Consider the following 14,723-nt stretch of genomic DNA (forward strand, 5'->3'; position numbering starts at 1 on the left):
ATCTAAAAATGTACTTGAACTTGTTCACACTTATTAATGTGGACGAGTGATAGTACCCTTAGGAGGATTATTTTACTATGTTACTTTTGTTGATGACTACTCGAGGAAAACTTGGATTTATTTCCTAAAACTTAGAGTCAAATGAAGTATACATTTGCATTCCCAAGGAGAAAAGGTCCAAACTAGAACCATCAGGAAATAAAGGAATATTTGTTGGATATAGCGAGTCATCCAAAGCCTACAAGATATATGCTTCTAGTTAGAAAATAATTGAACTCAACAAAGATGTAACTTTTGAAGAAGACATCGCAATTAAAATTTCTAAAAATATTAATGAGATAGATAATGAGTCTCCTCTATGACATGGAAGAGGATCCTGGCACCAAATTTTAGGAGATACTTGTAGAAAATAATGAACCTATGAATTCTACACCTGAACCTCTTGAATTTGCTAATAATAGATAAAGACCACTCTAGGCAAGGAAAATAATTGAAGAAGCAAAAAACTATGCTGCACCTATGGACATATTTATAGAAAGCAAGAAACCAAGAGGTTATTCAAATTATGTCGCTCTTATGAGTGAACTCATCAAGTTTGAGCCTCCAAATGTTGAGGAAGCTATAAAACATCGAGTTTGGAAGGACGCCATGATTGGAGAGAATCAATCCATTTGAATGATGTTTGGAATATTGTGCTTAGGCCTAAAGGAAAATCAATCATCTCATCCTTACAACTATTTAAAATCAAACATTGTAGTAGATGGAAGTATTGAAAAACACAAAGCTAGATTTGTTGCCAGAGGTTTCTTCCAAAAGGTAGGAATTGATTACGGAGAAACATTTGCCCCAATTGCTTAGTTCACTTCAATAGGACCATAATTGCTATCGCTGCCTCAAAATGATGGAAAATACACTAGATAGATGTAAAGACTGCATTTCTAAATGGTTTCATAGAAGAGGAAGTATACCTAGAGCAGTCTAAAGGGCTTATTATTCATGATAGTACTTCTAATGTTTGTCGATAGAAGAAAGCTCTCTATGGCCTCAAATAAACCCCTAGAGCTTGGTATGTAATGGACCCATTTTTGCTAGCATTAGAGTTTTAGGGATTAGCCTATTATCTTGATCATTGTAAGCTGATTGATCCCTTGAGGCAGAGGCTTGGCTATGGGAGGGTTTTGTTTTCTTTGCAATTCAGTATTTTTGAGTTTGGTCTTCATCTGACTTAGATTGGACTTTTCTTGGGCTTTGTTTCATGCACCTAATAATTATGGAAAGTCTTGTGTTGATTGAGAGAGACCCCTTCTATTTTAGGAAAGTGCATTTGGTCACATGGGGAAATAATAGGTGTGACTCCGGTTTCAAACGAAATATTTTAAGGATAAGCATTTTGGGAGTTATTATTATTTTAGTGACAAAATTATTATAAAATTATTAAATGGGAGCTTTTAATTGAAAGGTGTATTGGTGAAGGCTCTTTAATGAAAAATGTGAGGAAGAAGCCAAGTTGCATTAGTAAGGAGACTTAATGGAGAAAAATAATTCATTCTTGCCTATTGATTTTCATTACATTGTGAAGTTGATGAAGGGTTTCTGCAAGGGTTTGTGAGGACTGATTCCTTTTATTCTATTGTTACACTTTGAGCCATTGAAACACATGGTGAATTATGTCAAACTCTGAATCTGATTTACTATCAAAGTGTTATTGTTGTATAACAATTTGATAAATGTTTAGTTTGAGAATTCACGTCCAAAGTGTTGGAATCACTGTTGTCGTTACACCAAGAGCTCGAGCTGTGAATGAACGTCACAACAGCTAGAGACAAGGATCCATAGGAAGCAATTAAACACATGTCACAAATCCATTAGTCTATGTTGGATGGTACCTTCACCTAGAGGGGATGGAGGCATCAATTTCCCAATAATTCCCCACTCAGCATGACCTAAGGGATTTGAACTCGTAACCTAGCGCTCTGATACCACTTGTGGAATCATCGTTTTCGTTATGCCAAAAGCTTTAGTTGTCTGTTGGTGTTTTGAAACATCGCAGTTTCAAATTACCCCGATGAGAACAAGATACATCTAGGGGCAGCTACTTCCCATTTTCAAAATACCCTTTCAGACATTGGGCCAACTATAAAGCTAGTCCCTTCTTCTACTTTAGGCTCTGCAAAACTTAGGCGGGTGGACCTATTAGATTCTTCATATGGTACTAGTTGGCAAAAGCATAGACTGAATCTAAACGAAGCAGATAAAACCTTAATCTTCTAACACTTATGTAGAGATCTCTCGAACATGGAATAGCTAATAACATGGCCAAAAAAATTGCTAAGCTAAGTGAAGGTATCACATTTCAATTCTTCAACAGTAAAGGGAAAGATATTTGATTAATGATGTTGATTTTAGCAAATCCCCAAATATGCAGCAGTAAGAACAAGTTGATCCTATAGCTGATCAGTGCTTTATCTATTGGGCAATTTTATAAATTAAACACATACGATCTATGATACTAGTGACATATTCCATACACCAAGATATCAGATCTATCCTATCACCTTGTGAATCAGATATTGGTGCTCATAAAGATCTCATTCTCATGAAGTATCCTTCTCAAAGTAACCAGCAACCCTGTCAAATACATCAAGCATTTACTTGGCCCTTTGTTCCAACAACAAAATATATTAGACATACAACCTTAAGGGGATGTAAATGGGTCTTAGTTCTTTGTCCCTAAACCACATAAGATTGTAGATTACAGAGATAGGAGGCGAGAATTAGAATGAAACTAAGAGATTCCTGCTCATTTGTATTCATTTCTTTGAAACTATACATTCAGATGCATGTAAAACAACTCACAAAACCACTAAATAGATCAAAACTAGCTATATTATCTTCACTACTGCTGTTCATATAAGAGAAATATGCTGAATAATGTGGTATCACAGTGATGAAAACACATCAAAACTGGAACCCTAGTCTCACAAATATGAGAAAACTCAAGATTGGAACACACATGGTATCACAACAATGAGAAATTTTTTCCAAAATTGGAACCCTTACAATGAATCAGAAAGAGAGAGAGATATAGGAGAAGAATGAAATCTTAGATTTGATCTGGAAGTGACAAGTGTCCACTTGAATCTTCATTCTTTACAGTTGTAAAACATCTCACCTCTTTCTACCCCTACAATCTAATTTGGTTTTCATCATTGTTTTGTAACAAACCCGAAATATCTCTTCTTCAATGATGAAAACCCTTGTGTTATTAAAATACCTGAAATGCATCATGAAATGCTGATATTATCTTGATTCAACTATCTTAGAGGTGACCAAACTTGACCCTAACTGCATTTTTACTATATAATGGCCCCATGCAAAAGACCGAAACCATATTTCCATCATCTAGCTGATGCTTTGCCGTGCTTACCTTTCACAAAAGGATATGTTGTCGCTGAGTGTATTATGGTGAAGGTCAGGTGTGTGGTTAGGCCATTTTATTGGAGGGTTGCTTCAATGTAATACTATAGTTGGTGTTCGATCAAAGGGTAGTTCCTTTTCACTCCCTGAACCATCCTCGGATAATGGCAACTCATTTGGCGGATTATCCCAGTGGAAGCATTTTGAAAAGTGAGAATTCTGTGATAAGATTAGTGGGAAATCGTGACCTTGCTTTAGCAAATGATTGATTGCTCAAAGTGTTTGCAGAATACTTATGGATAAAATATGTATTGCAGTAGAGGCACCACTTCTGGCATATAACGGTTTTGTCTAGACTATCTTTATTTGGAATGATTGCCATGCACATGCTGGTCACCATGAGACAACTCAGACCTCATAGAATGATCGTTGGTTGTTTTCTTGAAGTAGTTGCATGTGGAGACAACTAACATTAAAGTCCTTTTTGTTATAGACTCATGCTCGTGTCCAAACACTTCCCTTATGATTGTTGGGACTTGCCGCCGACTCATATGCAGGCTTCTCAATATAATATGCTTATCTTAAAGTCTTCCTTTGATGGCATTTGTAATCGGCACTTCAAGAATGGTTGTTAAAAAATGTATTTCATGATGTGTGTGAACATCCCGCAAGGAGCATGAAATAATTTTTATAGCAGAGTTTGTCAATATACCCATAGCAACTGTGATTGATGGTTGGAACGAGTTTGCTAGGGCGCAACAACTTGTATGCATTGCAGGGTTCATTTTGTTTTGCGTTGAAGAAAGAGCTCCACGGGAAGATGTAGAGCAATCCACGACTGGAGTGGCATAGCGGTGTAGATGGAAGGTATTTGAAGGATAAGCAATCAAGCAAGACGAATGAAGATAGCAAGTGGGACAATGCCAACAGCGATAGGCATTTGGGATAGATGTTGGATACTTTTGAAGGAATTTTTTCTCTCTACTGTCGTCATCATTGCCATTCAAAGTACACTAATGAAGATATGTTTAAGCAAGGAAAGGCGTGTCTATTGCGCAGGAAGATGCAAAGGAAAGAACAAACTCTTCAGCTTCTAACATTTGTAGAGAAGAAAAGAAACGTTTTGAAATGGAAGCATCTCGAGCATTTGAAAGAGGTTTAATTCGTCGACATCGCTACCTTTTCCTTCCCTAAAATGCATGTACGCTCACAGTCAAAGGAAAATAAGAAGTGTTTAATTCCACATTGACAATGCCTTTTGAGATGTGAGGAATGATCGTGCGGGCCCATGGTGAGCTGGAGGCGACTATGCCAAAATTTTGAACATGTTGATGTCATCAAATGATGTGGAGTCCGAACAAATAAAAAATCGTCGACACGTGGCGCCAGAACAACGAATCTTGTATTGACAGACGTGGCATGGGGGACACGTGTCGCAAAGGCGCATCCCTGCATGCACAATCAGCAACTGTTGACTGTAATATGGGAATGCGCCTAGTTGACACATGGTAGTGGGCCTTGGTCAACGGTGATGTAGTAGGTATAGTTAGCGGATGACACATTGATGACAGGGCGGTACGGAGAGCCAATGAGAAGCTAACACATGGCGGTGACATGTCGACCAGTCAGAAGGTGCCACGTGGCACTCGGATGGATGATGACGTGGTAGACGCCGACCAATGGCGTACTGCCACGTGGCAGAAAATGTCAAACTTGGTTGACTCGGATTCAGGGGTAAGGCAGAAAATAAAAAATGATTTAAAAGTGATTTTTTAAGTGTTTTGAAATAATCACATGCAAAAAATTTTTAAATTCAAAAAGGATATAACTTAAAGTGTGAACTATAGGTTATTTTTGAATTTTTGCATAAAATTTTAAAAGGCAAGTGCAGATCACAGAGCTATAATAGGGGAATGTTTTTCAAAATGGGATTTTGGGTGTTTTTGGTGAGCAAATATAGCGATATTATATATCGTCGGAACTGGGAGCGAACGAACTTTCCGTTTTTAGAGTTTGTTTTTGCACAGGAAGCCATCTACTCAGGTTATATGAGGTTTTGTCCCAGATACCCAGTTTGCAACCACATTCAAGTATTGAAGATCAGATTTGTTTTCTAGCAAGGTGATGAACTGAATGTGTGTAAAAGACAGTAAAAATGCAGTAGGGTAAAGTTTCGTCACCTCTAAGATAGTTGAATCAAGATATTATTAGCATTTCATTATGCATTTCGGGTATTTTAATAACACAAGGCTTTTCATCATTGAGGAAGAGATATTTCGGGTTTGTTACAAAACAATGATGAAAACCAAATCAGATTTCAGGGGTAGAAAGAGGAGAGATGTTTTACAACTGCAAAGAATGAAGATTCAAGTGGACACATGTCACTTCCAGATCAGATCCGGGATTTCATTCTTCTCCTATATCTCTCTCTTTCTGATTCATTGTAAGGGTTCCAGTTTTGGAGAAAATTTCTCATTGTTGTGATACCATGTGTGTTTCAATCTTGAGTTTTCTCAAATTTGTGAGACTAGGGTTCCAGTTTTGATGTGTTTTCATCACTGTGGTACCATGTTCTTTAACATATTTCTCTAATATGAATAGCAGTAGTGAAGATAATATAGCTAGTTTTGATCTATTTAGTGGTTTTGTGAGTTGTTTTACATGCATCCGAATGTATAGTTTCAAAGAAATGAATACAGATGAGCAGGAATCTCTTAGTTTCATTCTGATTCTCATCTCTTATCTCTATAATCTGCAATCTTATGTGGTTTAGGGACAAAGAACTAAGACCCATTTACATCCCCTTAAAGTTGTGTATCTGATATATTTTGCTGTTGGAACAAAGGGCCAAGTAAGTGCTTGATGTATTTGATAGGGTTGCTGGTTATTTTGGGAAGGATACTTCATGAGAATGAGGTCTTTATGAACATCGATATCTGATTCACAAGGTGATAGGATAGATTTGATATCTTGGTGTATGGAATATGTCATTGGTATCACAGATGTATGTGTTTAATCAGCTAGAGACAAGGATCCATAGGAGGCAGTTAAGCACAATCACAAATCCATCGGTCTATGCTGAATGGTACCTTCACTTAGAGGGGACGGAGGCACCAACCTTGGGATGGAGGCACCAACCTCCCAACACAAAGAGGGTTTCATATGCAAGGGAAAAATCACTGCTGAAGCCGAAGAACAGTGAAGGAATTCATTCATCTATTTGGGCATTTAATCCTGCTGTTAATCGCTGCAACAACTGAAGCAGCGTTTGGTATTTACTTCATCAATTAAGGGTTGAAAAGAAATTGTTTTGGCAGCGAACACTGGCCGAAGCAGCAGCTATATATATAAGGAACTCAAGTTATTGTTTTTAGTCCAAAGGCCACATTGGGAGCTCTTTTTTGCATTATATTTTGTGAGCTGAAAGTGGTGTTTCTTTCTTCCAGCCATGTCAGCGATCGACCTCAGGTTACATTGTTTAAAATTAAATATATGTTGATGCATCGTATTGTTCATTGTAAACGTTTGGATTTGAAATAAGGGGTTACAAGGTTGTACAACAACTGTTTGATGAAATGCCAAGCTGTAGTTATATGTGTTTCAATTATGTATGTGTGCGAAGTGTTTGAAGAAATGTTTAGTGGCTGCATATTGGGAGTGTGGCAAGCATTTGCCATTATGTCTATTGGCTGTAATAGTTAATTTTCGTAATGTAGATGTTTGCCAAAGGTTGGAAACAACTATTAAATGATTTCTATAACTACCGTGCATTGTCAAAAGCATTCAATAACTTTATTTACAGCCTACAAACTTAAAGAACACAATCTGAAAATGAAGTAAAACAAAATAAAACTTGCATGCAAAGTGTTTGATGAAATAGTGTTCTCAAAGTGAAGTAATTTGATGTTGTTGGAGTTGGAACCGATTGGAGTTCTTCACAGTGATAAGGATCGTTTTTTAGATGTTTGACATTTCGTGAAACACTTTGCATGCAAGCTTTATCTTGCTGAACTTTAATTTTTCAGATTGTGTAATTTTAGTTTGCAGGCTGCAAATGAGTTAATGAATGCTTTTGACAATGCAAGGTTGTTATAGAAATGATATTTAACTGTTTTTAACCTTAGGCAAACATTTGCATTGCTGAAATTAACTATTACAGCCAATAGACATAATGACGAATTGGCACACATCCCATTATGCACCTACAACCACTAAGCATTTCTACAAACACTTGGCATGCATACTAGTTGATTCAGCATAACTGAAACACATATAACTACAACTTGGCATTTCATTAAACAGTTGTTCTGCAACCTTGTAACTCCTTATTTCAAATCTAACTATTTACAACGAACGATACGATGCCTCTACATATATTTAATTTTAAACAATGTAACCCGAGGCTGATCGCTGGCATGGCTAGAAGAATGAAACACCACTTTCAGCTCGCATAATATGATGCAAAAAGGAACTCCCAATGTGGCCTTTAGACTAGAATCGCTGCCTTGAGTTCCTTATCGTAGTCTATGTATAGCTGCTGCTACTATGCCCAGCTACCTTATTTCCTTCCGTTACCTCTTAGGAAGGGATCACAACCTTTGCTAGCTGCCAAACCAATTTCTTTCGAACCCTCAATTGATGAAGTAAATACCAAACACTGTTTCAGATGTTGCAGCAATTAACCACATGAACAAACCCCCAAATAGATGAATGAATTCCTCCATCAGTCTTCAGCTTCAGCAATGATTTTAACCTTGCATATGAAACCCTCTTTGGACACCAATTTTCAGACTAAACAATTATCAAATTGCTATACAACAACACTATTTGATAGTAAATTAAATTTAAAATTCAACACAATTTACCATGTGTTTCAATGGCTCAAAGTGTAACAACACAGAAGAACCATTCCTCACAAACCCTTGTAGAAACCCTTTAGCAAATTCACAACGTAATAAAAATCAATAGGCAAGAATGAATTGTTATTCTCTATGAAGTCTCTTTTATAGTGCAACTTGGCTTCTTCCTCACACTTTTTATTAAAGAGCCTCAGCAATACACCTCTCAATTAGAAGCTCTTATTTAATGATTTAATAATAATCTGACCACTAAAATAAAAATAACTCCCAAAATACTTATCCTTTAAATATGTCATCTGAAACAGGAGTCATACTTATTATTTCCCCATGTGACCAAATGTACTTTCCTAAAATAGAAAGGGTTCATCTCAATCATCACTAGACTTGCCAAAAATAGAAGGTGCATGAAAGTAAGCCCAAACGAAGACCAAAATGGAATATATTGAATTGTGAAGAAGACAAGACCCTCACATAGCCAAGCCTCTACCTCAGGGGACCTTCCATCCACAATAATTAGCCTACGAGGATCACAACAATAGGCTAATCTCTCAAAATCTGTTGCTGGTAAAAATGGGGACATTACATGTTATGAAAGGATAGACAATTATCTCACATGTTGGGATTCTCCAAAAAATGAAGCAGATACGAACCTCTATTTCAAGGTAACAAATGGTGATATGTTAATCCTCGTTCTTAATGTTGATGATTTACTTATCACATGTGAAGATCGTCTCATCATGAAATGCAATCAAGATCTTGCTTTTGAATTTAATATGAAGGACCCAGGTCTCCTGCATTACTTCCCGGGATTAGAAGTATGGAAAGAAGAAATTTTTATCATTCTAAATCAAGGGAAATACACTATTGATATTCTAAACAGATTTGGAATGATGAACAACAAACCTATGTCTACGTCCATGGAAACAAATTTACATAAATATAAAGATGCAGCCCCTGAGTCAAAATTAGCTCAACCTACTCTCTATCGACAGATAATTGGATCCTTGACGTATTTAGTGAATACAAGGCCAAACATTTTTTATGAAACAAACAATCTCAGTCAGTTCAAGTGTGAACCCAGGAATATACACCTTGTAGCAGCAAGACGTATTATGAGGTATCTACGTGGAACTTTACTCTATTGACAGATAATTGGATCCTTGATGTATTTGGTGAATATGAAGCCAAACATTTGTTATGAAACAAACGCTCTCACTCAATTCATGTGTGAACCCAAGGAATACACCTTGTAGCAACAAAACATATTATGAGGTGTCTACACGGAACTATTGGACTGGGACTAAAATATGATAATGTAGATATACATTTACATGGATATTCTGACTCAGATTTGGCTGGTAGTTTTGTTGATTGAGAAAGTACCTTAGATTGTTGTTTCAGCTTAGGATCTGCCATGATATCCTAGTTAAATAGAAAGCAATCTTTAGTTGCACAAATCTCTATGGAAGCTGAGTACATTACAGCATTATTGGGTTCTTGAGAAGCAGTATGGTTGAGGAAACTAATGGTAGGATTATTTGGACAATCCATGGACCCCACAATTATACACTGTGATAATCAAAGTGGTACAAAACTTTCAGTGAATCCAATATTTCATAACAAATCGAAGCACATTGAGATCGCATAACATTATATCAATGACGTGGTGGAAAGAGATTTCATACAATTCAGATACATTGGCATGGATGATCAAACTGCTGACACTTTAACCAGGCCTCACTCAAATTAAAAGTGGATCACTTCAGAGATAAATTTGGTATGGTAAAAATGTAATTGTATTTTCTAAGACTCTCTCAAATAAATTTTAATGATGAGTAATATCTATGTTTATACTCTTTTCTTATCATGTGAGTTACCACCTGATTTTGTAGAAACATTATGGTTACTATTGTAAGGTGTTGATCTTATCAATACTTTAACCTGCTATCATGATGGATGTTGGATGGATGATGTCTATGGAGGTCATGATAGTGCTTATCTCTAATGTAACTAACTAAGTAGTGTTCATACTACAAGTTATACTATTGAGAATTGGCATTGTGGATACTATGAGATGTAGTATCATTGGAGACACCCTGTTCAGATATCTCCTTCAGTAGACATCATGAGACTTTATGCTAGTGCACATACTGAGGAAGATATAAGTACGGTGAATATCTTATGGTTGATATTCATGAATGTACCATACTTCTGATTATACCGTAAGGTAACATCTAAATGATGGATCTATGTTATTAATCAGACCATTCTCTAGAATATCATATTGAGATGATATTTCTCTCTCATTGCTTGTGAGTACAGTGTGTCGATCTTACAAACAATCAGCCCTGGCTTGATCAAGAGATAAACTGTTTTAATCAGTCATTATGTTTACCAGTTAAACATTATTATCTCTGATCAATAATAATTAGATAATTCACACACACACACACACACATCATTTGTATTATGTTAACATCATCTGATGATTATTAATCAACACACACACACATCATTTGTGCTATGTTAACATCATCTAATGATTATTAATCAATGGCTATTGATCAATAATACAAATCTTATTGGATGGATAATAATAAATCTGTGTGGAACAATTATCATACAGATTGGTTATTGCAATTACTGATTGACATAATCATAAGAGGCAGATCATATTCTTGGGATTGCTTAACAACAGTGATTACTATATGATGGAATGAACACCTTAATGATCATTATTGTCATGAATCGGTGGCATTGGGCCATGTAGGGACCTATCCCTCCATGGGGCAGGGCCACATAGAGACATGTCCCCACATGGGACATGCCTTCTTACCACACATATATACAATCAGATTGCTGCAATTTGAAACACAGAAATAAAGCAGTGCTATTACAAGTTACAGAGATCTCTTAACACTTAAATTTGCGTTTTATATTAAAGGTAATCACAAAAATATACTTACAGGTTGGCAGCCAAATTGCCTGTACAAACCTGCAAGAAGAATTTGGTCAATCACATCAACAAGGAGATTCAAGTTAGAGTGCATCCATCACAACAAGAGATATATATAAAAATAAAAAAAGGGTGTTAAATCTGATCCTATTTTCCTTAACAGTTACTCTGTTCTAAATGGATATAAATTCTAAGTACCTGTGCTTGCTCATAGAGAACAAAAAAGGTTCATTACCACAAGACAGTTGACCACCTTATTTGCTTCCCATCTTCTATGTTTTTATGGACCTGATTATAGGCTTTGTTGAAAATGGAAATAAATCTATATAAATTATGAGAGGATTTGCTGAAAACGAAATGATGTTTTATCAACCTTTATGAGTGAACACAGTACAAGTCAGCGAAGATGGAAGAAGAGGTGCCTAAAGCACCAGTCCATTTCAAGAGAAAAGTTGCACATCATCTCCTAAGCTTTTTGATGGTATATATGTTGAGCTTGAGTCTGAGGTTGTTGACACCATAGTTCACAGACTCGGACTCTGAGATTACTGGTCAAGTCCAAAATTCTCAACTAGGAAAAAACTCGACAAATACTTGAGAAAAATTTGGCAGAACTCAGCAACTTAGAAAGTACTAAAAATTAAAGTCACTTAAAGAAACATTTTTTTGTAGACTCAATTACTAAATGTATTAATTTGAAAACCAACATCACAAAAAAGGACATGTATGGTATTATGGCAAAAATGTGCGAAAAACACATTTTAACCAATGTTTTGCATGTGTCAATATTTTTACCCATGTTTTTTTGTGCCTGTAAAAATGCAAGAATCAAACATGTGAAAACACGCTCAACAAAATATAGAGTACTCACAGAGTTTGCAAATTATGGTTGACACTATGGCTCTATGCTAGAGTCGATCACAGTTTCCAGATCTTATCTGATGTCTTTTTTTTCCCTGAGAATTTATAAATGACATTATGTTCAGTGGGAGCTCTATTGTAAGCAGAACTTGGCATTCTGACTATTTGGCAGATAGTTATGCTTTTCTCTTAGTTTTGTTACTTGTATTTGTTAGCATGATTTTGTGTGTATCTTGACTTTGCCAATATCTTTGTGTGCTTTGATCTGAACATCAATGGATCCCCTCTGTAAATTAGATCTTGCGTCAGTTTGGCATTCATCTTTGATGTTTCACATTAAGATTGCCTTTTTGGGCTATCCATTCTGTTCACGCAAACATGCATTCGTTCATTGCTTTACCCTTATTTTCCTGGGATTATTATTTGACATTTTCTGAACTCTCTTTCTGACACCTTTCTTAGTCCATTGGTTTGCCCTTCCTTTTGAGGAACATATTCTTGAGTTTGGAATGTATCCTAGTTCAGCACGATCTCTCTGATGCTGCACTGTATACTTGCTGGTCTAGGCCTTAGTTTCCTTGGTTCATTCTATAGTCATACGTTTCCTTGGTTCATTCTATAGTCATACTTAAACTACTTGTATTTTGAACACAATCCCAGATTGCAATATATGTACTATATTCCTTAACCTCTAGTATACTTGTAGGCTACAAAGAACCTTGATTCATTGGCAGATGTGCCAGTTGGCCCTGATATTTTACCAGTGTATCACCTGCCGTGGGTTGAAGCCTTAATAATGGCCAGCCAATGTTAGATGGAACTACACTGCATTCTTGCTTTGATACCTAGGGCAATTTTATGATAATTATTGTTAGTAAGTTGGTTTGTTACTTTCACGCAGATGCTGGAAATATTTTTTTGTTTTCCTCTACTATTAGCTGTTATTAATGATAAGGAGTTTAGGTTCTAAATTCTTTAAATTTCTCAATGTCAAAATCCATTTAGTGGAAACATACTTGTTGAATGGAGATGACAATCTATGTCCATCCTAACTCTGTTTGTTCATTCTTTTGCAGGACCTTGATCTGAATGCTGTGGGAGACCCTCTCATTGACTCGTGTCTTCCCAATACAAGACATGAAAACATACCACAGAGTGTGCATAAAGATAATGCAAGTTTATGTGGAAATGATTGCACAAATATTTCCAATATGACAGGACAGAACTCTGAAATCCAAATGTCAGAAGAAGATATTGCTACAAATTCTGAGGAGACTCCTTTGGAGGGATCACTTAAATTCAAAGTTACTGGAGGCAATAGGTTGGGACATATTATTTATGATATGGAACAAGATGGGTTCCAATATGTTCCTCCATTGAGAAGTTGTCCTCCTGACTCTTATATGAGTTACATGAAGAAGAAAGTTACGGGTGAGAAATCTCATATTGGCATACATGCAGATTACTACATTTTGCTTCGTGCTTGTGCAAGGGTTATCAAAGTGAATGCATTTGTTCTACATCGATGTATATTGAAAATTGAAAAAGAACTTGGTTCCATTGAAGAACGTATTGCAGGGATTTTGAAGGAAAACTTATGAAAGCTAAAATTTAGTGGCAAGAAGACTATGATCTCCAGAAAGTCTAATGACACCTTCGTTAGTGTATTTCAGGATCCTAGAAAGTTAAGAGTGGGAAATCTCATATTGTCATGCATGCAGATTACTACATTTTGCTTCGTGCTTGTGCAAGGATTATCAAAGTGAATGCGTTTGTTCTACATCAATGTATATTGAAAATAGAAAAAGCACTTTGTTTCATTGAAGATCGTATTGAAGGGATCTTGAAGGAAAATCTGTGAAAGCTAAAATCTCGTGGCAAGAAGATTATGATCTCCAGAAAGTCTAATTATGCCTTCGTTGGTGTACTTCAGGATCCTACACAAACTGAGATTCTTTGTGTAGTTCATTAGGATAGAGGATATGGCTGGTTATATTTGTTAAGACTTTGTTAGCATCGTTACTGGCTAAATTGAATTATTATTTTTCCTCGAGGACACATGTATGATCAGGGATAACTTGAAATATTCATAGCATGCAATTTGGTTGTCATCCATTATCATATTGCAGGGATTTTGAAAGAAAATTTGAAAAGGTGAAAATGGAGTGGCAGAAAGGACAATGGTCCAGGAAATTTGTTGATGCCTTCGTTGGTGAATTTCAAAATCTAACACAAATGACATTCTTGGCTTACACTTGTGTGCACGTGTTGGTCTAGAAAGTGAATAGGTATATATATGAGTATTGACAAATGTATGCATGTACATATTCATAAATACACAAATATAGTGTAATTGAGTTTTTCTGTTTGCATTTGTTTTTAAGTTTCCAAAATCCTCCAATCAGATTCTTTTTATGTATATCCTGCAATCATTACATCTGATGAAACTGCATATCCCCAAGGCACTTGGTCAAGGTGATCATATGCCCTTTACAAGAGTTATATGTATATTTTCTTAGTGACATATTTTCAAACAGTACTCATGCCACGTGCATGTTGCATACTTTCACAAAATTTACAACTGTTTTTATCAGCCTACTCTTTCCCTATTGCTATAAATTAATTAAATT

At 36.1% G+C, this 14,723-nt stretch overlaps 1 protein-coding gene across 1 annotated transcript in view; it reads left to right on the forward strand.

Annotated features, from left to right (window-relative positions):
* MEE12 (maternal effect embryo arrest 12) overlaps nucleotides 1–14,465 on the forward strand; it is a 63,106-nt gene extending 48,641 nt beyond the window's left edge. The window contains exon 4 of the mRNA XM_089789241.1: nucleotides 13,170–14,465. Within this exon, the coding sequence (XP_089645367.1) occupies nucleotides 13,170–13,694 (525 nt within the window). The 3' untranslated portion in view covers nucleotides 13,695–14,465. The remainder of the gene's footprint in view (nucleotides 1–13,169) is intronic.
* Nucleotides 14,466–14,723: the final 258 nt, after the last annotated feature.

Source organism: Cupressus sempervirens, chromosome 6 (assembly GCF_028749045.1).
Source record: "Cupressus sempervirens isolate cs-2001-9-10 chromosome 6, ASM2874904v1, whole genome shotgun sequence".
Lineage (NCBI taxonomy): Eukaryota > Viridiplantae > Streptophyta > Pinopsida > Cupressales > Cupressaceae > Cupressus > Cupressus sempervirens.